This window comes from Clarias gariepinus, chromosome 3, assembly GCF_024256425.1.
Source record: "Clarias gariepinus isolate MV-2021 ecotype Netherlands chromosome 3, CGAR_prim_01v2, whole genome shotgun sequence".
NCBI classification, from domain to species: Eukaryota; Metazoa; Chordata; class Actinopteri; order Siluriformes; family Clariidae; genus Clarias; species Clarias gariepinus.
The window spans coordinates 42,386,919-42,414,354 of NC_071102.1; the positions used below are offsets into that span (position 1 = coordinate 42,386,919).

General features: G+C 41.4%; 3 protein-coding genes across 3 annotated transcripts in view; 2 read left to right on the forward strand and 1 right to left on the reverse strand.

The window, feature by feature from the left end:
* The window catches only part of LOC128518710 (sialoadhesin-like), a 1,187,000-nt gene that overhangs the window by 986,401 nt on the left and 173,163 nt on the right, over nucleotides 1-27,436 (forward strand). The gene's annotated exons all lie outside the window — the stretch shown is intronic.
* Nucleotides 133-17,850, forward strand: slx4 (SLX4 structure-specific endonuclease subunit homolog (S. cerevisiae)). The gene is made up of 14 exons (XM_053491667.1): nucleotides 133-776; nucleotides 2,446-2,593; nucleotides 2,724-2,904; nucleotides 2,999-3,202; nucleotides 3,283-3,509; nucleotides 3,663-3,934; nucleotides 5,030-5,240; nucleotides 8,016-8,098; nucleotides 8,201-8,344; nucleotides 9,519-9,688; nucleotides 11,877-14,020; nucleotides 14,125-14,224; nucleotides 14,486-14,761; nucleotides 17,374-17,850. Exons 1-14 carry the CDS (start codon nucleotides 558-560, stop codon nucleotides 17,723-17,725), a joined length of 4,731 nt encoding a protein of 1,576 aa, XP_053347642.1. The 5' UTR covers nucleotides 133-557; the 3' UTR covers nucleotides 17,726-17,850.
* mcrip2 (MAPK regulated corepressor interacting protein 2) lies at nucleotides 18,309-23,259 on the reverse strand. Its single transcript, XM_053491713.1, has 5 exons — nucleotides 22,960-23,259; nucleotides 22,800-22,860; nucleotides 20,332-20,465; nucleotides 19,576-19,677; nucleotides 18,309-18,457 (listed from the first exon to the last, which is right to left on the reverse strand). The coding sequence occupies exons 1-5, from the start codon at nucleotides 23,012-23,014 to the stop codon at nucleotides 18,387-18,389; spliced, it is 423 nt and encodes a 140-aa protein (XP_053347688.1). The 5' UTR covers nucleotides 23,015-23,259; the 3' UTR covers nucleotides 18,309-18,386.

A 27,436-nucleotide genomic window follows, 5' to 3' on the forward strand; every position in this document is an offset into this window, starting at 1 on the left:
TTTATAACAACTATATAATACTTTATACATTTTACGTTATACGTTTGTTGTGCTACGGAATTTTTTCTTTTTAGCAACGTGACGTCTTTAAAATGCGCCGGAAGTACGTCACCGGAAGTTTGCAGAGGCGCCTGAAAGGAAGAAGTTTGAAAAAAAAAAAGGAACCAAACGGAATGAAAAAAAAAAAACCGATACAATTTAATTTAACGACATTTTAAAGACAAACTGTCGGCTTTATCTAACGATATTTTAAGTTCAAATGTGAGTTTTTAAAAAGATGTTGAACAGTAAAATGGCGCCTGTTACAAAAAAAAAAATGTTTAGAGGTAAAATGGCGGCTTTCGTGTTTTTCGCGTTAATTGTTTTGGTGTAAACAAAAGCGCGCGTGCGTTAGTAATCAGGATACATGTGCGCCTGAAATAGGCAGTGATATATATTTTTCCTGATATTAATACTAATAGTGAGAGGCCATGTTGGGACTGATGTGAAGCCGCACATCCTGAAGCTGAGGATATAAACATGATGATGATGAGTTAGATGCCTGAGTCAGCTCGCGCATGGAGGACTCGGATCAGGACTTCTCCTTCCTCTGCTCGCGGCTCCTGAAGAGAGTCCGGCGGGGGGGAGGAGGAGGAGGAGGCGGCGGGGGGTCTGGGGATGAGAGGAGACCTGAGGGAGAGCACGAGGACTCGGGAGGATCTCAGGTACAAAGCAGGAGCAAAGCGGCTTGTAAAAGGAAGAGAGGACTCCAGGGAGAAGGAGGTGGAGAGCAGAAGGTAACTCCGCTTGTAGTGTTCACTCTGTCATATGTAACTCATCTCCGGACGTTGTGTACAGCGCCGATCTGGTGACCCCCACCGGTTAAATAATAAATAAATCCGTGGCTACGACTTACTAAGACGACTAAACGAGATTTCACTCTGGCGTACTGAAGTATAATTATAAGCGCTTCATAAGTGTCAAATTTATTTATTTTTTTTCCCCCCGATTTTCTCCCCAATCTAGTCATGTCCAATTCCCTACCGCCACTAGGGGGGGGGGCTCTCACATTAAGGCTACTTCCTACCATTCAGGCAGGAGTGCCAAGGGCTGTACCTCTCCTCTGAGAGAGCTCGGCCAATTTAGCTCTCTCTAGACCTCCGGCTGTGAAAGGTTACAGCATCACCCGGGAACCGAACCAGCGATCTCCGGATGATCTCCGCCCTTTATCACTGCGCCACTCTGAGCCCAAGTGTCAAAACGTTTTATTTTATTGCTCATCACATTAGGCTCTCCCCCCACCCCCCCCACCCCAAGACCTCTGCAGTCCGCCCTTGCATGGCTTGTAAATCAACTTCTGGGTCACATCCTGACTGATGACGCAGCCCATTATTGCATAATTAACAATAAATTGTTTTGTACTTTGAGGATCGTCCACAAGTTCTCAATAGGATTAAGGTCTGAGGAGTTTGCCGGACATGGACTCAATGGTTTTTACGTTTTGTCCCACAAGATGCTTAGTTATCACTTACACCTTATGGTGAGGAGCTCCATCATGCTGGGCAAGGCGTTGTTCATCACCAAACTGTTCTTGGATGGTTGGGAGAAGCTACTCTCTGGATGTTTTTGTACCGTTCTTTATTCATGACTGTGCTCTTGGGCTAAACATCGAAATTTCGGGTCCATGGCCAGGAAACAAAAGTTTGTTTGGACAAACAAAAGCACACAGATTCTGACAAACTCAAATAATTGATTATGCAAGAATGGGCTGCGCCATCAGTCAGGATGTGGCTCAGAAGTTGATTGACAGCATGCCAGGGTGAACAGAAGACATCTTAAAAAATAAGGGGAAAAATAATAGAAGGGTCGAAACTGCAAAAGAAAACTTCAGATTAAACACGGAGGACCGATATCCAAAGGTGTCGCGATCTAGTGTAATGATGCATGTCCTCACACTTCTGACCACGCTGTCTCTGACACCCTGAGTCCTGATCTCCCTAACCTGTTTGGTCCTCCAAAGGCAATCCTACAAGTATCTCTGAAGAATGAAGATTCACAGCAGCGCATCTCTAACTCTCAGTTGCATAAGCTTGTTTAAAAAAATGTACAGCGTCATCTGTAAAATTTTGTCATGAACTAATGATTTTTAAAAAAAATATATAATTATGACTTGAAGACATTTTCCATTTAAATTTCAGAGTAGTAAATGTTCTCTTACCGTAGACTGCAATAAAACAAAGTCGATATGTTACCACAAGCTCGGCCAAATACACTCATGAAAAATTTATTCAGTAGTTTTTAAGTGATGCACAAACAGACAGACATAAATTCCAGTGACATCTCAATGTGTCCTGTTGCTCATCTTACGTCACCACAAATAATTTTCTCTTTCATCTACAGACACGCCTATTTTACACTTTAATTATACGTATAGATAAAGACGGGCCACGTCGCTTTGTTTTGTAGGAGCAGAAGATGCGAGCGAAGGACAAGGTGCTGAGCAGGATGCAGAGGTTCAAGAGGGCGACTCCGCCTCGGCTCATGCACACGGAGGAAGAGATGAGCGCGGAACCCACTGTACCGCCGGCTGAGACCGGATCAGAACCTAGGGATGGTGAGATCAGATCCACGGCTTAGCAACAATATAATAAGTGATGGAAGCGTTTGATAAACACAAACATCAGAACGTGGACAGAGTTTTATTTTAATAATGATTTTACTGTGTGTATGTTTGTGTTTTTTAGCTCCTGAGGAGAAGCAGGAACACGACAAGCTAATGGCTCAGAGGTTACAGCAGCAGTTAGACCGCGAGTCTGAGAGTCGGGCCGTGGTGGATGTTGAGGGCGGAGCTCTGTTTTTCTGTCAGCTCTGCTACAAAGACCTGTCGGCGATGAGCCATCAGCTCCGCACGCTGCACATCAACCGGTAACAAACCCGTCGCCGTCACGGGGGGAATATAAAAAAAGGAAACGCGCCCAGGCGTTCTGATGTATACAGCACGATTTCTGCTTTGATTCAGGTGTCTTGACGAGCGTGAACCTGAACGTGGTCCTCCTCCTCCACCTCTTCGTCCACGCCTACCCGAGTGCCCTATCTGTGGGCGGGGCTTCAAGTCTGAAAAGACCCGCGCCACGCACTTAAAGCGCTGCTCTGCGAGCATGGGCGTGTCCCCGGCGGAGCTGCTGCAGGCTCTACAGAGACAGGCGGCTGAACGGCAAAACGGGTAAAGACAGGATCAATCTGGAGAAAAAAAATAAGAGAAGAAGAATGATCATTTCACACTTTATTTTACTTCCTGTTTAGGCAGCAGGTAGGGGGCAGCAGAGACACTTCAGAGTCCAGCATGCCAGCGAGGAAGAAAGCCAGAAGGAAAGCACCACGCATGGACGAGGACACCATGGTGGCTCTGGCCCTGTCTCGCTCTCTGCTCGAGCAGGAGAAGGCGCGAGAGAGAGACAGGCAGGAGGAGAGACGGATACAGGAGCAGCTGTCGAGCGGCGCGTCAGTGCCACAGGGACGAGCTGGAGCAGGTGCAGGTTCTTCTGAAAAATTTTGTGCAGATATTTAAGCTTTTAAAATAAATCCCTGGATCTGTGAAAGCGATGTATTGAATGATCTATATTATTATTATTATTATTATTATTATTATTATAGTGTTTCATTCTCATGACATCCTTGCTCAGGTAAGACTCGCATAAGGAAGAGGAAAGGGGCCCCGGACGCCCCCCCTCCACTTCTCCTGGTGCAGGACGCGCAGACCGCTCAGAACCGGATCCAGGACCGAGTCTCCGCCTTGCTGCTCATCCCTAGACCTCCGACTCCGCCCACCCCGGGCCTCCTGCCCTCTGAACTGTCCACACACACCCTCCTCTGGGTCAAGAGTGCGCTGAGTGGAGGAACGACACTTTCTGAGTTTTACACTGCAGAGCTCGGGGAATTCATCCAGCCCTGGGAGGTAAACAAGTCATATTTCCCTGGCGTTAATCTATCTAAATAAAAGAGAGGTTTTGTGTCAGAATACACTCTTTTAATGATCTCTTTACGGTTCATACATTCGATGACCAGAAACTGAGAAATTTATTTGTCTGTCAGTCACACACACAACTGTTTGAACATTTACATTTACATTTAGGCATTTGGCAGACGCTCTTATCCAGAGCGACTTACATTTTTATCTCATTACACATCTGAGCAGTTGAGGGTTAAGGGCCTTGCTCAAGGGCCCAACAGTGGCAATTTGGTGGTTGTGGGGTTTGAACCTGGGATCTTCCGAACCGTAGTCCAATGCCTTAACCACTGAGCTACCCCTGGCCCCCAGAATTTAATAAATCTTTTGCAGTACTTAGATATCTGTCTAAAGTTTAACCTGCACCATAAGTGAAAACTAAATGTTGAGTAAAAGCGATGTTATGGGTCGGATTTAATAATCTACTTTAAAATAGTATAAAAAAACGCGCTACTGTCTCAATGTAAACAAACACCTGCACCAATAGATATTAATTTGAAAAGATAAACTGAATATTTTTACTGGGATTAGTTCATATTTTCACTTTTGCTTAAGTGGTATAAGTAAATTTTAACACGCTGGAGTCGTTTTAAAACAAAACTTCATCTTTTTCTGATACTCTTTTTCTCGTTTATCATCTGTGATTCACTCTCCGATTATCGAACAGGGAGTGTATTTATTTGGCTGACAAAGGAAAAATTACAACTTAGCATAAACAATCTGTAACTTTTCTATATCCTCTCTTTTACGTCGATTGTAATAAGATGAATGGCCAAATCTTGCCATAAAAAAGATTAATTTTGTACAATTTCCTAATATTTTTGGAAGATAATACCCTATAATGTTGTCACACCAAAACAAATGACAGTTTAATAATTTTTTTTAGCTTTTATTTTCAGATTATTTTTAGCTTTAACCTTAACTATTTCTACAAACTATTTCTACTTCCTGTACGCTAGTACTTAATAAAAGCTTTTCATCAATCAAATAAAAGCAGTTATGGCTAATTATATTTAATAGAGTTTTTTTTTTTTGTCTCTACAGAATAAAAAATCCCCATCGTTACAAGCGACACCAGTGAAACAGCTTCCTGCAGCAGCGTCAGAATCAACCGCGACCCCAGAACAGCGCCGAGCTGCAGCGCCGCCACGGTGCCCCTCTACCCCAAGTCTGAGCACGCCCGGGACACAGGCCCTCACCGACCTGGTGGATCTGGCCGAAGAGGGCTTGACGCTCACACAGTACAGGAACAACGGTGAGAATTTATATACAATCACAAGACTTGATAGACACAGAAATCCAAATCGACCAATACGGACCACTGATCAGAGGACTGTGTGTGTGTGTGGGTTTATTGGGATTTCTTATTTAAGGTGTTGATTTATTGTGTAGTATTGGAATAAAACTACTCGGCGCACAAATATAATCGAGATCCAAGTAACTTTTATTTATTGGACGTCAATGTATCTCTTATTATTTCAAGTAGATTATAAAAGAAACCAATAGAACAGCCTACAGTCAACTAAAGAGGAAAAACTTCTCTTCCTTTTACTGGAATCAAGTGGCTCACACACACACCGAAATGCTGATTTAAAACACGTCTGTCCTGCGAGTACACTCATTATAACGTACAGCAGGTGAATCATGAATCTCAACTCTGCACCCAATGTTTTTAAATAAATGCGAATTCAGTCACTTTTTTTTCCCAAGCCGATCATGGCTACTCATTAGTAAGCAACGAGGCCAGAGGTTTCTTTATAATTATAGGTTTCTTTATTATTAAATAATATTATTAAATTATATAAAGAGACTTTGTCATTGTAGTGATGCAACAAAGTTTGTTTGGTAGCTCTGAGAGACCTGCAACTATAAGAAAATGTGAAAATAAACAAAAGAATAAAAGATAATTGCACTAAAATATAACTACAGTGTATATACAATGGAAAATAAAATATGTGAAGTGGGACCTGGATCCTGCAAACAGGATTGTAAGAAATATGAAAATATTGCACAAGTTACACAACTATTGTTATTATTATTGTTATTATTATTATTATGGCCCAAGCACTATTACGCCATGACTGAGGTCATTGCCATTGCTCTGGTAATGCTGTTTTAAAAGGATCATCCAGAAACATTTTTCATTAAATGTTAATATGATCTTTAGGGTCCTAATGAAAAGTTTGTAATATATTTAATTAAAAATTCTCAATGGTTGTGTAAAAAAAACACTACTTTTAACTGGTAAAAACTAGCTCTGTTCTCAGCAACCTATTTCAGAGCATGTTCCTTTAAATGTTTATGATCTCTGCTGAGCCCGCCCCCCCAGTTCTGTGGGGTGTGTCTTCACAAAGCACATGGGGTATAGCCACGGGAGTGTAGTCCAGTGCGGGCAATGCTTTGGACTTCATTGCCCACAACGCAGTGCTTTGTGGGTAATGCAGACCAAACTGGAAAACGCTGGAATATAGAGCCTGAGCCTGTTTTCTTCAGTAGTTTTTGGTTTGAATTAAGTACGAAACCTACGCGGAAGTTTGTAATATCGCCTGATAACGCAGAAATTAAAAGAATGGACATGCATCGACTCGATTTGTCTTTCTCATCACTGCATGGGCATAAATTAACAGGCTGTTACGCTGCCACGAGCAACAACATAAAGCGGAGAAACTTACTGAGAGAGATACGGACGCGATGTGTTTACTGATGTGTTTACATGACTTTTTAATCTTCGACAGACATCGTTATAAACCATCTAACGTAACAAAGGTAAGCATAATATAGTTTTCCGACTACGTACACAGTTTGCAACTAGACAATCACCTTAATGCATTGTTTATTATAAACGTGCGATTAGGGATTACTGTATATAGAGACGGATGTACACAGAGAAAAAGCCATAACCATGTTCTATGACAGTATAAGTTAACTTACACTCCGCCTTCATCGTGATTATTAGAAAAGGCGATCTGCAAAGATTCATAGAAAAAGAAATTACTCACCGAGCCTGGTGAAGATGAAGCAGGAACACGAAGCGTTAGTACAGATCCATTTTTTAGAAGCAGCTCCCTAGTAAAACCTGCTTTATATTGACCCGCGTTTATAAAGCAGTCTGGTGAAAAATGATTAGCGCAAACATGAACGCATTTAGGTAAATCGGCGGGGACGTTAGCTTTAAAAACAAAATTCAGCCACTGCGTCCTCAGCGGCTCAGATGTCGGTAGTGAATGACGACTGCTGTGTTCGCTATTACACCCAACAACTGTACACAACACTCGCTTAGGCGGCATTTTGCTCCAGCGGCGAAAAACAATGGCCGACAGCTTTTTCTCACTCGGGGCGGGTCTTTGCTAAAACACCAGTGTCAATCAACTAGTGTAGGAGCGGCCTCTTTTGGTGTGGCGTCACAGTGACAGGCATTTGTGATTGGCCTGATTTCAGAAGGGGCATGTTATTGTAATAAATGAAAAGAAAACCACTGGGCGGCTCTTTATCATTGTAGAGTGGTTGTGTACGCACTCTCCTAACACACAGTTCAGTCCAAACAGCTTAAAAAAGTGCATGTAGGCCTGTATGACCCCTTTAAGCATTACATGCCTTATTTATTCAGTGACATCAGCGGCACACTGGTTGCACGGTGCGCCCTGGGCGGCGATGGCACAGGTGCTTGGACCCACTCATTGCGTGAGTTTTAGTACCGTATGTTTTGCCGCAAACCGTACCTCGAAACCAAGGTGTCGGTTTCAGTTCTTCTCTCTCTTTAACAGTTTAAGTGCAGGGGTAGCCCAGTGATTGGACTACTGATCAGAAGGTCTCTGGTACAAACTCCCTGCACCATCAAGGGGCCACCCTTGGCCTTTAAAATCACTGTTAGCTTAAGCATCCTCTATTCATTTTATTAACTTTGTACATGTACTTTGCACAATGACAGTACAGTTCAATCTAATCTAGATCTAATTTAAATCTCTCTTCTTGGTGTGTATCGGATTGAAACTCCCCCTAAGTGCCCCCTCCTCCTTTGTCTGCTCTACAGATAACGATCCTGCTGCAGCGGAACCTCCTCTGAGCGGATTTGTTCCCGAACCCAAAGAAAAGCCAGGACCTCATGTAAACCCGGTAACACCTCGCCCAGAGCTTTGTTAATGCACTATATACAGTGTATATGGGACACGTATTAGGATGAAGGCAATGTCTTTACTCATGAGTTGTGTGTCTCAGAGTGTGTCCAGGCTGTGCTCTGATCTGGCGAGCATGCTGAACAACCCTCAGCTCAGTGACGTGCAGCTCCAGGTGGACAGCGGAGACGTCTACTACGCTCACTCCTTCATGCTCTACACACGCTGCCCCCTGCTGGCTAATACTGTAAATACACTCTCAAGTCTAGTTCACTTAACGCCGGGTCCACTCACGTCGTAGTGTAACAGGTTTCTCATGTCATATTGTTTAAAGAGTTGAAGGTTAGGATTTAAGAAATAAAGACAAAATTACAACAAAAATCAACAGAGGATTAATTTATTACTTTAGCTATTCTGGTATTAATTGAAGCCTTTGATTTGCAGCTGTTTAAAACAAATTGATCACCAGCAAGCAGACAACACAACCTTTCATAAAGTTTTAATAAATACATCAAAACTAAACAGAAATCAGAAAAAAACATACATTTTCTTTTAATATAAGTTGATCAAGTAATTGCAGATGCAGGATACAACATTTAGAAGTTACACAGAGATTTTTACTATCTATAGAAAATTCAGCAAAATGTTTAGAATGTAAAAGCCCTCAGTCCATCAAACATTTTTATATATTTAATGGACTGAGTGTATTTTTATTTTATTTCTTTTCTCTAGATAGCAAAAATCGTCATGTAACTTCTGAATGTTGTTGTATCCTGCAAAACTTTTTCAAAAGTGTCAACAAAGTTAAAACAAATTCCTTACTGACTGTAATTCTTTTACACCTGTGAGGAACTTGTTTCAACTTTTGTTGATGCTTTTGAAAAAAAAAACTTCAACCAAGTAAATTAAAATTTAGTTTTAAAGTTCTTCTTCTTCAAAAAAAAATCTTAAACATTTTATCTAATTTTAATGTTAAACAAGTATAACTGATTCTCACCATGAGTATAGCCATAAAAACTGGCACGGTGTTAAAGGATAAAAAAAAATAACAGCTTTGACAAATCACATTGCTTAATTCATTATTACTTCTAAAACGGTACCAGTGTCTAAAAGCATAAAATTATATATATATATTTTTTTAAAAAGACACAGAAATGCTGGATGAGATTAAAGAACAGCGTTTCATTGAGAAAAGAAAAGAAAAGAAAAAAAAAAAAAACAACTACAATAATGTAACAGCAGTAGCTGGTATTATTGTCGCTACAAACCAGCTTCAGATTTCATCAATTCTTTTGCTCTCTGGTAAATTACACTCATTCCTCCTGACTGTTCTGGTGTTGGTGTGACTGGGGGCGGGGATGCACAGCCTGCCAGCTAATGTCCTTTTTTTATTTTTTTATTTATTGTTATTGTGTGTCTAGGTCCATGATGCAGGGTTTGGAGTCCAGGAGGAAGGCTTCCCTCAGGCACAGAGAGTGTTGTTGAATGACGTGTCCGGTGAGGCGGTGTACGCTCTGCTGCAGTACCTCTACACCGCTGCGTGCGACCTGACACACACCCTGCTGCCTGACGTACTCCAGCTGGCCAGCAGGTCAGTGTGATGCTGTAGTGATGTCACACCCATCAGGATTTGTTCATTTGTGTTACATCAGCAAATCAGAAAGTTTTAGTGTTGAGTAAAAATCACTTTATGAACATACGTATAATGTGTTGTATTCGTACTAGTGTTTTTTTTTTTTTTTTTTTTGTGCATTTGTTTGAGAGGTGGGGGAGAATACATTCAAGTCAGATATAAAACTGTTTGCAATTCTAAAGTTCCATCACAGAAGGCGAAATATATTAGATTATAAGAATAATAAAGAATCTAAAAGGAAAAATCCGGAAATCATATTGTATGATCTTTTTTTAAAACAATTTATTTGTGAATTACTGTGTCAAATGAGTATTTTATCACTTGCAAGACAGTATCACTTGCTTATCAGCCATATTTTTGACCCTTAAAGACCTGTTATTTTGCGTTTAAATAGTCCAGCTACACTCTGCTCATGATTCTATCAATTCTGTCAATATCCCTCGGACTGGGGCCCTCCTTGTGGGGTATCAATGATGCTAAGAATGGTAAAGAATCAACCCTGCTTAAGGCAGCCCATGTCCAGGCTCGTCTGGAGTTTGCTAGGGACCATCTGGATGATCCAGAGGAGTCATGGGAGAAAATCCTGTAGTCAGATGAGACCAAAGTAGAACTTTTTGTTCTTAACTCTACTCGCTGTGTTTGGAGGAAGAAGAATGATAAGGATCATCCCAATAATACCATTCCTACAGTGAAACATGGGGCTGGAAGCATGGGGCTGGGGGTGTTTTTCTGCACAGGGAACAGGACGACTGCACTGTATTAAGGAGAGGATGAACGGGGCCATGTATTGTGACGTAGTGGGCAAAAACCTCCTTCCCTCAGTCAAAGCATTCAAAAATGGGTCATGGCTGGGTCTTCCAACGTGACAATGACCCAAAGCACACAGCCAGGAAAACCAAGGAGTGGCTCCGTAAGAAGCATATCAAGGTTCTGGAGTGGCCTAGCCAGTCTCCAGACCTAAATCCAATAGAAAATCTTTGGAGGGAGCTGAAACTCTGTGTTGCTCAGCAACAGCCCTGAAACCTTACCGATCTAGAGAAGATCTGTATGGAGGAGTGGGCCAAAATCCCTCCTGCAGTGTGTGCAAACCTGGTGAAGAACTATAGGACCTCTGTAATTGTTAACAAAGGCTTCTGTACCAAATATAAAAGAATTTCGACTCACGTGATCAAATACTTATTTGACACAGTAATTCACAAATAAATAGTTAAAAAATCATACAATGTGACTTCTGGATTTTTCTTCTTTTAGATTCTGTTTCTCACAGTGGAAATGCACCTATGCTAAAAATTGTAGACCCCTCCATGATTTCTAACTAAGAAAACTTGCAAAATCACACTATGATAAAATACTTATTGACCTCACCGTAAATGGTCAAAGCTGTCGAGGTTTCTGTGTTGTTATTTGGCAGAAAGATACCTACACACTATACAGGGCAGCTAATGGAGCTAGACATGTGCTTGTCCCATTCTCTAAACAATTTAATAGGTAAAAATATTATATTTATATTTTATATGGAAATTCAGATGAATTTACCTTAATATTTATGTTATAAAATTAATAAATTATATTATTCGAAATAAACATGAAAGCACATGAAGAATTATAAATTTTATTATATATTATATATAGAAAAGGCAATAAAAAATTTGCGGAGGATTTGCTGTTTCCAGGAATTTGCAGGGGTTTTCGCAAACAATTATTACTTAGACTCTAAGGAAAACCCCGCAAGTGACCTAGGCTGCGAACTCTGAACTGTGACTTCGCCGGCGGGATCAACTGTATTCTGTTGCCGAGATTAAGGGGCGAAACCCATCTGCTCGGGTCATCGTAAAGTTTATTAAATTTGATAATTGTTTAATTACAAAGATGCTTTTTAGTCAGGTTAACTTCTAAAAGTCGATATGTGACAGGTATTTGGCCATCAGTCCTCGCAAGAGGATATAGTGAGAAGTTATAGTGGTGAGTGTAATCTTAAAAAAAAAAAAAAAAAAAATTGTGTTTAGTCTGAGGTCGTCATAAAACCCCCTGATCCAGTGTTGTTTAACAGCATTTGATGTTTCTTCACTTAGGAACACCACGTTGGACCATCTTTGGCCTTCTTTTGTGTTCACTTCTTCAGTTTGTTTGTGTATTTGTGTGTTAGGTTTGGTCTGTCTGAGCTGCAGCAGCGGTGCGAGCAGTACACTGGAAACTCAAGAGAACAGGAATGGAATGCTTCCCCTGCTACAGCCGAACCTCACCAAAGCCTGGCTGATAATCAGTTCCTGGAGCTCCTACACTCCATGTGGGAACAAGAAGATAGTGATGACGAGAAAGCTAAGAGAAAGACGGAAGGCGAGCACGAAGGCAGCCGAGATGGAGAGACTAAAGAAGATCTTGTTGATGAGGACGAGCTGAATGAGATTTATGAGTTTGCAGCAACACAGAGGAAGATGGGAGCTGAGGCAGAGATGAGCACTGAGAGCGAAGATGAACTGCCGGAGGAAGAAGAGGGAGTCCAAGACCATCCTGATGCGGAACAGAGGGATGAAGGAAAACAAAATGAGACCAGAGATGTGCAGCCCATTGCTGATGTTGATCGGAACCTCGGGTTTAATAAAGACGTGTGCCAAAGCACTGGAACGGAGGTCAGTGTAGACCGGAGCTACAACCGTCTGTTCTCAGAGTCCTGGGGAGAGTACGAGGAGCCTGCTCAGACGCAAACCCGTCTCTTAGACAGGGTGAACACACCCAAAACACGGCGCATGTCTTCAGTCAGTGAAGTGATCGATCTGTCTATTAGTCCCCCTCCGGATTCTGGAGAACCAGCCGGGGAGCTGTTTCCTGAGGCTGGCGTGTCTCCTGGAGAGACTCCAGACCAGAGCGAAGCAGTGCAACAGGATAGAATTTTGGAAATCCCGAATGCTCACGGTGCCTCACAACTCGAATCAGAACGCTCAAACAACTGGTCTAAACCTCCTTTAACTTCAGCTCTTAGTAAAACCCAGCTCGATGTTACTCCTTCACTACCCAGTAGTACTAAACCCAATTTGCCCCCTTCTTCAACCCAGCACAGCCAGCCTGAGCTCATCGTCCTCTCCGACTCCAGCGATGATGACCTTCCTGACAAAGTTGCTTCACGCCGTGCCTCTTGCAGACCACCGGCCTCATCTCCGTCACGACTTAGTCTGCGCTACACTCAGATCAAAGCTAAAGAAACCTCACAGGTTGGAATCTCTCCCAAAAGATCGAATGTGACTTCTGATTCAGAGCGTTCTCAGTCTAAGCAAGTGGGCTGCGAGAGCATTTTGGACGGCTCTGCTGAGATTTCGTGGTTAATCCCCGCAACTCCAGGACCTTCAATCCGCACCAGCTCTACGCAGACTTCCAGCAACGTTCGCCGCACTCAGCTCTTCCCTAGTTCTCACTCTTCATCCTCCTCATACTTTTCCGACAACCCCAAAGTGACCTCTTACTCAAACTCCATCAAAGAACCGCACAGAGAACATTCCCGACCATCTCCAGCTTTACAGAAGCTCTCATCCCATTCCAGATTGTCCAAGACGTCACACAGGGAATCTATAACTCAAACTAATCCTAATTCTACCGCCGAGCCCTGCAGCAGCACTCCGCTCCACTCAGACCCCCGTTTACAGCATCTAGACTCTCTCGGATCTCCTTTACTGAGAGACAGCGAGCTGAGGAACCGAAGAAGACCAGATCCGGAAGGCGGGAGAGTCGAATCCCTCCATCTTACCCCGTCTGACAAGTCGTTGTCCCAACTACAGAGCTCTCAGTCGGAATCGAGCGGTAGTCTGGCCAAGTCCGGGCACTACGACAACCCTGGCGAGACCGGAGATCAGGAGACGAGTGCTGAAGGAAAGGAGCAAGAGGACGCAAGGACAAGCAAAACAAGTGAAGGTGAACCGATGGAAGAAGACTTCTGCTTTGTCTTCGATGAGCCGCCCATCGCGTTCGACGACTCGTGGGGTCTGGGGGGAGCGGTCGCTGAGCAGGGGCCATGCTTCAGTCTGAGGCTGGAGACCAGCGAGGACCAAAATAGTCCTCCAGAACACGGTGAGACGGCTTCTCTGCACAACTTCTCTCCGCCTGGACGCGAAGCTCAGCGCAACCTGCCAGATCCTGGAGCTCCACAGGACCAAAGCTTACCCGATGCAGCGATGTGGGACAGCTGGAAAGAGGATGTAGAGGATGAGGAGGATGTGGAGGAAGTGGATACTCTTCCTCTTTCTCAGAGAGTGGGCGGAGTCGCTCTTGCCAAGAGAGTGGCTCAGTTAAGGACGCCAGGTAACGTCTTATGCTTTAGTATTTGCACCCACATTAAGACTGACGTGATGATGTCGGTTTATAATGAATATCGTGGTGTTGTTGATTTAATTTGTTTGTTTTAGTGGCTCACAAGAAGAAGAATCAAGCCCCACTGGTGCCCATCACGCCTATGCCAACCTTCTCAGACATGGACACACCTGAGCTTAAGAACAGATTGAACAGGTGAAGGCTCATTCGAGTCGTTTAACAAAAATTAAAAAGGTTGTCTCACAGAGAAACTTACTTTCCGCATAACACATAAAGAAACAGTGTTAAGATTTAGATTTGTTAATTTCAACGTGCTAGGTTATACATCATCTGTTTTCGACCTGCAGCTACAGTGATTAAAATTATACAGTATTACACCTGTGTCTTAAAGGAAATTAAACCACTGGAAAAAAGGAAATTATTGATTGATTTGTTTTTACATCTGTTCTACCCCAGGTACGGCGTGCGACCTCTTCCTAAAAAGCAGATGGTCCTGAAGCTGAAGGAGATCCACCAGTACACCCACCAGCTGATGAGCTCCAGCTCTGAGGAGGAGACTTCACCCCGAAACCACCCCAGAGCTGCTCCAGCTGGCTTCAAACAACCAACAGCACCCCCTCCTGTCTCACCCAGAAAACTGCAGTTTGGAGACGCCGTTGAGGAGAAGGATGAGGAGGACGTGTTCCCTGCGTCTCAGGACTCCAACACCTCCTCCACAGCCGAGTCAGAAAGGTGCTGCATCAATAACTGACACTCACACATGCTCATTTTAAAGTCTATCTTAAAAAATTTCATTTGAATTTTATTTGTCACATACACAACCATACACAGTATCATATGCAGCGAAATGAGTGTTGAACTAAAATGTAAAGATTAGAAAAAAGGAAGATTTAACTGCAGTAAAAGAAAAATTAAAAGCACTAAGGAAAATATAACAATACAAATTTGAGATGAAATGTACAAATGTACAAATTTCAGATTTACAAGTTACAAGAAATTGAAATTAAAATATAGAAATATATAAATTACACAGGATGTGCAAAGTGTAATTATATTAAGTAGTATGTTCTTCATGGAATGAAGTTATTTGTTTGAAGTATTATTAGGTATTTAATCACACACATTAGGATATATATCACAATCTTTACCATATTTGTGGGCTTTTATTATAAATTATTTTTATTTAAATCATACCAAAAAAATGAGATTTAAAACTGTTATATTTGAAATGCAAACTGAGACGAGGGGGAGCATTTTAGAGACCGCTTGAAGGCTATTGAATATTTAAAATAATTTTGGAACTGGTTTTTCTGCAACTATATGCATATTTTTTCTCTCAGGTCTAGTATAATTTACACAACAAGCACATGATTTGGTATTTTGCTCATGGATTATTTGAAATTTCACAGCACATTTCAATTCTGGAATGTCTTATTGAACACTCTACTGGCTTTTTATCATTTCAGTAGTGTGTATATACATCAAATACTGAAGATATAATAATGTACAGAGCCCCTAAAAGCGGTGATCACTGAAGGATAGTATAGTGAGTGCATAGTTTATACCACCAGCCCCAGTTTGATTGATTTTTTTGCACCTCCAGTTTGAAATCGGATTACTTTCATGTAGTCTGAAAAAAACATGCAGAATCCGATCTGAACCACATCCAGGGGTGGTTTGAAATCAGATCTAAAGACGCGTCTCAGTCTGGACACTCTGTACACTCAGATCAGATTTCAAACTGTCCACACATTCACGTGGTATGGACGTGGATCCATGGTGAAAACAAGCAGAAAGATGTTTTCTTTGTTTATAAAATTATTGTGCTTAAAGTACTTTATCTATCTAACTGCTTTTCATAGTGATTAGTAAAGTAAAACCTTATTTAGGTGTTGAGGCTTCTCCCAGCCAATAGTTTCATTCACGGGCTCATTGTACTACCATCTAGTGGACACATTTTATGCAGCAACTACACAATACACTAATAAATGATTAAAACACACAATAAAAAAAATTAATAGAAGGCGGGAAGAAAATGGAGAGATGAAACCAACCTAGATACAATAACACTAGAGTTTGAGATAAATTGAGATCATTAAATATAAATCAAAATGTTGTTTGCATTTTCCTTTTGTAAGTAAGGAAAGTATATAATGTATATAAGTTCATTGTGAAATGAAAAAAAAAAAAATTGAGTTTTAGAGATTTAGGAATCTTTAATCTAATGATTCCGTCACATGATTTCAGCAACTGCAAGGCTTCATTCATCGTGGGTCACGTGACTCGCAGGGAACCGACACATGCCCTGTAGCGAGGCTTCATTTCGACACGCCTCCTTCAACTCGATACATGCTTCGCAGCTCCCATGTCACAGTGACATCACTAGCTTTTGGCACTATTACCGCTACCTACGTAAAAACTGCACCTGTAAAATTTCCACGCAGCTAAATTTTCAGAAGGGCGCAACCACAGTATGAAAATGGAGAGCAATAGTTCCTGGACAGAGGATACGGTGACATATTTAATAACACTTTGGCGGATGCATGAGTACAGGCAACGCTTGAAGCAAATTAACATCCTCTATATGAGGACGATATTTTATGAGGCGTCGTTACCACAGCAACCCATGCGTAGGTCAAAAGTCAGTCAGATTTGGGCCGAAAGTCTGAAAGTCAGTCCAGAAGGTCAGAGGTCGTATTAATGAAACAAACAAAAAAAATTTAAAAATCCCCTCAGAGAGGGGTAAAAACTTAAGCTAGGAGTCTTAGTGTAAGAGTAAATAGAAAAACTCCTATTTCATTGAGGAGGCGGGGCTACTAGGTTAGACGCATTCTTTTGAAGACTGATGTGCAAGTTGACACACGAGACCTACAAAGTAGAGCTGGATGGTATGTCCTATAAATTTAATCTCTTTGAGACAAAATTCGTTCCCAATATTTCTTAAAACGCTAGCGGGTACAGGATTTTTTTTTTTTTAATTTAAGAAAAAAAACTCTTCTTTTATGCTTTAATATGTTTGATGAATAACTTTTTTTTTTCCTTACTAGGACCTGCTTTTTTATTTTAAAGAGAATTCTTGGAAATAAAAAAAACAGCTGCCGTTCTAAGAATTTTGTCACTAGAAAGAATTTTCTGCATGAAGGATTTTCATGAATACGGCACGGATTTGCCTGCAGTTTGAATAAGGACTGTGTGTGTGTGTGTTGGAAATCAGCCGTTTACATGCAGCGTCATTCTTAAATAGATTATACATACGCTTTATTTCATTAAATCAAGCCAAAGTTTATAAAGGATGTATTACAAATGATGCAGAAACGTATTTATTGTGTTCTCGATTCCTCCAGATCCAACCCGGAGTTGTGCGACTCAGATGACGACGGCTCAGGCAGCGACGGCATCACGGCGTCTCAGGCGGCCGTCCGGGAGAAGGACAAGCTCAAGGCCGTGCGCTCCTTCATCCTGTCGGACCCGGCGCTGTACGGCCGCGTGCTGCAGTACCAGCCGCTGTATCTGTGCGAGCTAAAGGCGGGGCTCCGGATGGCGGGTATCAGGCTGGGCACCGCCAAGCTGCTGGACTTCCTGGACTCCCAGTGCATCACCTTCACAACAGCGAAGCAGGGCCATCCCGCGCGCTCACGCAGGAGAGCTAGGGGAGCAGGAAGAGGGAGGAGGAAACTCGCCATGGCGGTCGAGTGAGAGGGACCACTGGACGAGATGCATTAAAATTCTCTTAGGTTTTTATTTAATGTGTAACGTTAATTTTTTGTGTTTTATTTAAAAATATTTGATATAAAATTAAAAGAAAATGTGCTTTAAGATGATTTCCTTTAACTCATTGTATTTTCCTGGAATGTAACAGTTACACGAATGTTCACGGTGCAGTTTGTAAAATTTGTTACAGTTTAAAGATTAGACAGAAGCATTAAAAAAAAAAATACAAACTGCACCTTTAGTATTGTCTCAGTCTGTCCACCTGGTAAGTCTTTAATCTAAAAGAACGATCCCAACACAGATGTCTTGAAATACAATTTACTGTTTATGATTTTTTTGTTTCTTTTTTTTTTTTTTTTTTAATGAAAGACCAGCCAGAAAAAAAAAGATCTCACATTTCAGCAACACTGCAGTCTCACAAAGTTACAGCAGCAGAATGAAAATCTCACGTTCCTCTGTCTAGTGTATGTGTGTTTGTAGTGCATTCTGGCCTCTTGGATTCTGAACACCCCCCCCCACCCCCTCAGCCCAGGGCTCATCTAGAGTGTCATCCTGGACCCCGACGCCCCTCCACAAAACATACATTCTCCAAAAACCCAGTCCAGCTCCCACAATCCCCCACTGCTCCTCCTCAGGTCTACACCAGTCATGACGGGTTGGCGATGGTGGCCAGGAAGCGCTGAGCCCACCACTCCTCCAGATCGATAGGCACAAAGTCTGTAGAGAGGAAGAGAGAGACAAGGAGGACAACTCAGGTCACAAGTCGATAGACTTTAACTTACATTTGATATTATAATCAAAGGCGAACGCATCAAAAGAAGGGTGTAAAGTACAATCCAGGTTCAGTTAATTTATAATCTGTTGGCTTCATGATCTGGGGCCGAGCGCTGAAGAGGGTTTTATTCATTATACAGATATATTTCATGTCCTCTATATATATATATATATATATATATATATATATATACATACACACACACACACACACAGTACACAGATAAAGAACCCCATGATCCGACCCTAACATTATTGAATACTGGTTTGGTTTGTATTATAATGTACAGTTTAGCCGTCACGCAGTAAGAGTCGACCATCCAGGTCGGTCTCTGGTCCGTAAAGCTCTCTCATTCCCCTCCCCCTCTCGGCGTGTGGGAAGATTTTTTCTTTGTCTGGGATTTAGATCAAACTGGTATTTGTGTCTGATTTTTTAAATTTTTTTTTAAGATAATCGTTCTTTCAGCTTACTTTGTGTGCGTCAGCATTTATTTATTTACAGGCGTCTCCGTGTGGTAAGGTAGCAGCCTGCTTTTTCTGATATTATTACTGTTTGAGTCAAACCGGGACTTTTGAATTGTACAGCACACACTTTTTATGAAAACTCCCTTTATTTCTCTACATAATCCACCTAATGCACTCATCCCAGTGCTTGGACACCATCAAGGTAGAACATTTTCCCAGTCCGACTGCCTGTCTGATTCACGTCTGAAACGCCGGCCTACCAGGAACTCCTTTAATGGCCCAGATATGTCTCGGAGCGAGGTCAGGACCATACAGGGGGCGTGGCGATAACTCCCAGCCGAGTTCCTGTAACGTGTAAGTGTTGTTGGTGATCGTGCGTACAGTTCAAACTGACGGATGTGCCTCAGCCGTAAGTCGGCAACAAGTTATCCATCGATGTTCAAGGATCAGGAGCCACCACTTTTTTTTTTTTTGCAGCACTAAATCAATTGACGAACGTTTTCTTAACGTCCATCATGTAGCTGTAGCTTTAGTGTCAGAAAGCTGTACGGAGACGCCCTGTGTGCTGTCTGGTGTTTTAATATGTTGTGACTTACTCTTCATGCTGGGGTTGGGATTCCTCTCGGCGTACTGCACCGGCCCTTTCCCGTTCTCCGTCTGAGCTCCTTCACCAAGTTTCTGCTCCACCTCCTGCCATGCTGTACACACACATTGTTCATTCAGTCTCACTTTAGACACTGATTCATTTAAGCATTAGATCAAAGAAAGCTCTCAACACGGCACAGGTTACAGGAAAGTAAAATTAATGCATGTATTCCTCGGTCAAACATCAGATAACCACCGATAACTGGGTGGTGCGGTGCAGCTTCACGCAAGGTTGATTGTTTTGCTAAAACTGTGCATTCGATAAAAGTATTTAACTTTTACCAGTTTAAAGTTTTCACAACTTTTTTGAAACGTTATAGCATCTATAAAAAGGCGTTCCCTCATCAGTCTTTTAACAAGAGGAAGAAAAAAAAAACAAGTAAAAGAAAGAAAGAAAGAAAGAAAGAGCCGCAGAGATAAGAGGTTCGGGTTCATTACTTCAAAAGCAGTGTAGCTTTTTAACACACACACCACGAGCGCTCAGAGCACCGAATCAGAAGGTTTCCAGTAAACAAACCCTGACCTAACTTCTACCATCACACGTCTGACCTTAACTCCTGCTGCGTGGAACGAAACAAAAACAAACCCTGAACGCTCAAGCTGCGCCAGTAACCCCCATCTATCACCGTCACTCCGGTGTCATGGCAAGACCCGGCTTTGGCCTCGTTCCCCGGCTGCAGGGACAAGAGGCCGTTATACAAACTCACCTTCATAGACGAATCGCACGTTCTCCTCGTGTGCCGGCGTGAAGCCTTCGGCAGTGTCTTCCTCCTTCGGCGAGGTCGATCTGAGAAAGCGCTTTGTGTTGAGGCGCTGAAATACTATTTTAGGGGCAGGAGAGCTACAAAAACACAAACAAATCCATGAAATTTCTTGTGAATTGAAACCATATGTCTTAAAACACTAAATAAGTTACTAAACTAAGTAAGTGATAAATAAGTGAGATGATGTTAATCTGGTCTGTTGGTTAACAAAGGTAATAAAAAATCCACACACAAAACATGTCTTATGTGATTAACCATCTGTAATGAAAAAAAAAAAACTCTTTATAAAGAAACAAAAAAGTAATCAACTTGTGGGCAGCGTGATTGCAGCAGTTACTTTTACATCAGCACAAGGTGGATTATTTTCCCATCACACCCTGCAGCGTTTTCTCTTACACCACAGAAATCTAACAACAGTTACAAGTTAGGTCTTAATCAGATCAGCAGCCAGTCATTTAACAGCGACTGTTTATCCATGTACACGACCACTGTACGCTGGGACGTGTTCACAAAACAAGCTGGTTCCTGTTACCACTTGTGTTGTAGCAGGTATCAACAGTCACTCTGTAACCACTTTTCTCTCTCTCTCTCTCTCTCTCTGTCTGTAACACAAGGTGTGGCCAAGAGAGACTGCGAAACAGACACACAACACTGGAGACTCCTTCCAGGAATGTTAAATAAATATTTTCTTACAAAAGGGGGGAAAAATTTAACCAAATCAACTATTACAAGTTATATAAGGCGGCATGCAAGATGATATGGAAATAACAGTAGCTTAGAATAACAACATTGAAATAAACCAGTTTTTTTGCTGTTATGGAAATCGGAAAAACGGTTTCTGAGCTGATGTAAAACATATTATATGTAACGAGACTTGATGTACTCGATTTAGTACGCAGCCCTGAGCACTTACATTTATTTACCCTAGTAATGTTTGAGTACCCTAGAGTAACCAGAACTGTACGCAGTTATCCAATAATAATGTAATATTTTAGTATGACTTTCATAAGGCCCGGGTTCAAATCCCACCCAAGGCCTAGACGCAGTCGGTCTGAATCCCTGATAAAACGTGAGGGTTGAGGCGTAAAACCTGTACCATGGTGTTGTTCCTCTGTGGCGAGCACTCGATGGGAGCAGCCGAAAGACTAACAACAACATTACTATCTACGTATGTTTTTGTATGGCGCACTACCCAGTGCAAATTGGAGCAGCTCATGTCCTTCCAGTTAAGAAGCGTTTCACGCTTGGTTTTTAACACCACTGAAATTGAACACTATTTCATGTGAACTAGCTGAAGTACTCATGGTTGATGGAAAAGATGGCTTGTAAAAAAAAAAAAAAAAGAGTTAGATGGTTAAAGCTAAAAATAATCTGAGCAGCTTTAAATGTAATCAGTGATATTATTATTATTATTTCAGGTTGAAGCCCATATACATGTCGGTCTCTTTCTGTACAGCAGAACTCTGACTTATTAATACGAAGAAATCATAATCTGTAATAAAAGTTAATTACATAAGGTTGATTAACGCACGCCTTGTTTACACTAATTTGTACCTCTTTCATCATCAGCCAAATAAATACACTCCCTGTTCGGTAATCGGAGAGTGAATCACAGATGAGAAATGGAAAAAGTAGATAAAAGGATAAAGATGAAGTTTTGTCTTAAAACGACTCCAGCGTGTTAAAATCCACTTATACCACTTCAGCGCTGTTATTTCAGCCAAAGTGAAAACATGAACTAATCCCAGTAAAAATATTCACTTTAGCTTTTCTAATGAATATCTATTGGTGCAGGTGTTTGCTTACATTGAGACAGTATCTTATTTTAAAGTTTATTTAAAGTTCTACTGTTCCTGACATCACTGTTACTCAACATTTAGATTTCACTTATGGTGCAGTTTTTTTACTCAAATACCAAAGTTCTGTTAAAGTTTTATTAAGTTTCAAATCCATCTGAACAGAGAGAGAGAGAAAAAATGTGGTTAATTAAATGGTTCAACTAAGCCCCGCCCCCAAACATTCTGGACCGGAAGTCACTCACTTTCCTGAAAATTCCAAATGTTTCTTAACTAACAGTCTAAACTGTCCATGACTCATCGTTTTTACCAAAACTTGTCATGTTCTTTATATATATATATATATATATATATATATATATATATATATATATATATATATATATGTTATTTGTTAAAGTAAGAAATGAAAGAAAGATAGACTATGGCACCTTTAAATTTTTTTTTTTTATGGCTGACCGGAAATACAAACACTCGCGCACTGAGGTACAAGGTCATAGCGGGTCACATGGGCACGCGCAGCACTTCAAGCAAGTTTGAGCCGCGTGAATACGGTTTAACCAGCCACGTGTGTGTGTGTGTGTGTGAGTGAGAGAGAGAAGTTTTCAAACTCACTTGGACTCAAGCCAGTGGCTCCGTTTGTGCTTCAGGTCAGTTTGCTGCGGCTGTGTGGGACCTGAAGGCAAGCATGCGTATAAATCAACATTAAATCACCTGACCGGAAATGCAGAGAATGTCAAATAGAGATGAAATAATACTACTAGAGATTCCGCACCTGTTCTGCGTTGTGTCACGAGTTTGCTCGGGCCGCGCGTTATTGTGTACATCATGCGAGAACAGCTCGAGATCCTCTGAAGCACCGCCACGCACGCATGCACGCAAACACACAATCACATACACACACACGCAACGTCCGCAACGTCTCCCACGAGGTCTCCACACGCGAGCACAGCGTGGTCACTGCGTAGGTCACGCGCGGCTGAAGGTGAGGGGAGAGAGAAGTGTGCACGCGCTGAGCTCGGGTGCCCTTGAGCGCCGCCGTTAGAGGTCCCTGTGTGTGTGTGTGTGTATGAGTCGCTGTAGAGACACTGCCGCGGAGTGAGTGAGTGAAGTGACACTCCACTGTGCAGGGGGTTTTACACATTACATACACACGCGGGTAAGAAACAGAGAAGGTCACCTGCGCCTCCCGCTGGGACGTCAGCACACGCCCCCTGTGTGGGGGAGGAGCTCCAGGACACGCGTGTTCCACAACACACTGAGCGTGGGTCTAAAAACATACTTGTATAAATGTTTTATTATTATTATTATTTTAACATTACCTCCTTTTGAAAAGACATGGTCACTGGATTACATTTTATATATTTATATAGAACATATTTGTAATCAGAGTGAGTTAGCAGTGATCCGGCTGAGCACATCAGGGTTGCCAGTGCGGTCGTTTCTAAGCAACAGGGAACGCGTGATCCCCTCAGGCCATGTCCACACGTATTGTAGCCGGGTAGTTTTTTAAACGGATAATTTTCTTCTTCGTTTTAAAAAATATTTCTGTCCACACGAACTACGGTTTAAAAATATCTTTGTCTACATGAAAACGTAATAAAACACCCTCTTAAGTGCTGTTTAGGAGCCTCCATCATTGACAGGGGGCCAATCAGAAGTCGAGACAAAACGTCATTACCTGTTGCACTTTGTAGAAATCCGACGGATATTCTTCGTTTTCAATGACCAAAACTGCGCTTGCGTGTGGACGAAAGGCGAAAACCGTTGAGAAAATTCTCCGATTTTAAAAATACACAGCTATGCGTGGACTCACTCACTCGCTCACTCAGAAAGCCTAGAGCCAATTAGGTTAATCTGCATGTCTTTGGACTTTGGGATGAAAACAGAATACCCTGAGGAATCCCAACAAGCACGGGGAGAACAGGCAAACTTTATGCACACAGACCCTGACAGTACCTCCCTAAGTGTAATACAAAGATTATAATGCATATAATATAATAAAAAAATGGATATTCTGACAACCACATGACAGAATCAACTATGGAGTTTGCATGTTTTCCCTGTGCTTAATGGGTTTCCTCCAGGTATTATGGTTTCCTCACACAGTCCAAAGACATGCAGATTAGGTGGCTAATTGGAGTTCCCAAATTGCCTGTAGTGTGTGAATGCGTGTAAATGTTGACTGTAAAATGGAAATAAATACAATATTTACCATTCAATTCAATTAAATTAAATTCAATTTTATTTGTATAGCGCTTTTAGCAATTTTCATTGCCACAAAGCAGCTTTACATAGTCAAAAGAATTATTTAAGTTTGTATGAAATGTGAATTTGTATGAATCAAAATGGTCAGTTTGTCCCTGGTGAGCAAGCCGAGGGCCATTGGCCTCCACTGTCCCCAGTTGGATTAAAGACCCTCCCATAGATAGATAGAGTATTGTTGTTGTTTTCCCGTTGGGGTCACCACAGCGGACCTGCACAACAACTTGTCACAGGTTTCACACCGGATGCACTTACTTACACAACCCTCCCATTTTATCCGGGCTTGTGACCAGCACTGCATCCAGTGGGTGGGGTTGATCCTGATGGATGGAGAAGATAGATAGATAGATAGATAGATAGATAGATAGATAGATAGATAGATAGATAGATAGAAGTTGTGATATGAATAGACATTGAATTCTGTGTGTGAAAGAGATCTTCACCCGCGTCATTACGTCTCACATGTTTATTTGCACGGGTTGAATCAATAAGTTGAAATGCACTCTTTTTTTAAACACTTTTTTTTGCACGAGAATCAAGAAGAATTCAATTACACCAATCTGGCAACCCAACATTAGACACGCAGGTCAGTAGGTGAAAGGTTGTCTGCGTAAATCCTGCGCAGACACGAACAGCACCAGCGCGTCGCTCTAACGGATCAGACGCCTCATAACGTCTGTGCTTTCGAGATCAAAGTGCGCGCGCGTCCTCCAGTTCAGCTATTACAGCCACCGAGATAACAACTCACGATTAATTACAGCCGACTTTTATAACTTGAATTCGTGATGAATTCAATAAATAAGTGAATATGATGCAACTGTTACATCATCGCGTCACGTGTCGCTCTGTTGCAGATTACATAAGCAGCCTCAAAGTCAGGATCAGCTGTTTAACCAAGTTTATTCATCATGTACAATCCACTCTCCACAACATTCATGTAACATTAGTCTAAGATTTGTAATCAATAGATAAATAATACATTCACATCTCTTTTTAAATATACTGCATGGCCAAATTATGTGGACAACCGACCTACACACTCGTACAGTTACAGAAATGTTGGAAGCACACAATTCTATCAAATGCGTCTCTCTGAATGAAACAACATTACAATTTTTTCCTTTTCCTTCGTGTTCCAGGATGACAGTGCACAGAGCAAGCACCATCAACTTATGACGTGTGCTCAGATCGCCATGGAGCAACTCAAGTGTCCTGCACAGAGTTTTTGGGACGAATTAAACCTGGATCCTCCTCAACATCACAACATCGCCTGAGCTTTTAAATCTAGTGGAAAGCCTTTACCAGGAGAGAAGAGTGAAATGAGATGTTCAACAAACACATGGCTTCCAAATCTTTTAAGCCATACAGTGTAGATTCTGAACACAACTTTTAAAAAACAGGGTTGAACATGTATTACTGAGGAAACGTTTTTATTCATTTTCTATTTTGCAAATACATATTGCGGGATCATTTATTCATTTAAAAAAAAAAGATGCAAAAGTTCACCCCTGTTTCTGTGAAACCCCTAATCTGGTTGTTTTGAACAACGAAACGGGTGTGACGTCAAGTTTTTATCTTGCTAACGACGAATCTGTTATCATCAGCAAGCTGCCAGTTTCATGCACTAGTTTGTTCTCTAGTGGGAAATAAAACCCCAGAAACCAGCTTTCAATTGTCATACAAGTGCAGTTTTATTCTTATGAACCTAAGGCCCACTTGTAAGATGTTCAACATCTAAGTTACTCTCATGTTCCCATATAATTTCTTATTATTAGTTTTATTTTTTGCACAAGTAAGAGAATTTGCAGCGAGATAACCCAATTGTTTCTAAAGTAAAAAGCGCTTGTTAGACGTTACTATCAGACAATAGGTTATACAGTGTAAGTGTTACTGCTGAAAGTGCTGTCTGAGAGCGATAATCAGGGTTGATTACACTGACTTAAACTTCTAATCAAGACCAAAAACACCCGTGGTCTGTAACGGGACAGTAGTCGTGACTACTACTCAACTCTAGTGACGAGAAGATAAGATAAGTTTTCCTTCACGAAAATATAAAAGCAATGACGCCGGAGAGGATTTTGATTGCTTTCGGCTGATTTGCGTAGAATGAAAGTTGCACAAATATGTATAACAATGCAGTAATATCAAACTGTGATAAAAGTCTAAGCTAATTATTAACTACACTAAGAAATCTCAAAGTTCAAGACAGTTTCATTCCTAACTTAAAAAAGAAAAAACAGTGATATTTATATATTTTTACATATTGACATGCTGACCTGAGTTGATGTATAAAATACACTCACACACGGCTAATGTTTTTGTCTTGAGAAGTATTGAGGTTAACACGATTCCAGCCGTTGTACGTGTAAGTCAAAGGGTCGAACTACGATACGTTCACTGCCTGAAATGTTTCCAAAAAAAAATAGAAAAAGCCCACCAAGTGTGTTAAACAGTTAAACCCGCCTAAAAACAAGCAGACACATGGGAGCATGCTGTTACAGGAAAATAATCAACAGTCAAAGCTCCTTTGCTTATAACAGCATGTCTGATGTGTTTTGTTTTGTTCTTATACCACAGCGGTTTGTCAAGTTAGTTCCTGTTCCCTTTTATAGCAGCAGTCGTTCATTTCTTTTATTATTTTTTTACCCTGGCGTTAATGAGGGAACACAAAAACGAAGTGAGAAACACAAAAGTAAAAAAAAACATCAACCCGTAAACCTTGCCCTATAATGAGGTTTCACCATATCAGTAGTTTTACATTAAAGGGCCTAAATTGTGTGGAGCATCCACCATTTTAATTAGCATGTTCCCATGGTAACAGTTACATATTACGTTGAGAAATCTGTCCGACCAATCAGAAAAGAATCCGACAGCGCTGTACAATGCTCCTCCTCCTTCCTGCTTGATGACCCAAGATTAGGATTACTCTCTCGATAAACATCACTTTCTCAGTTTTTCTTATTTTTGTCTTCGTTCTTGTTGTTTTG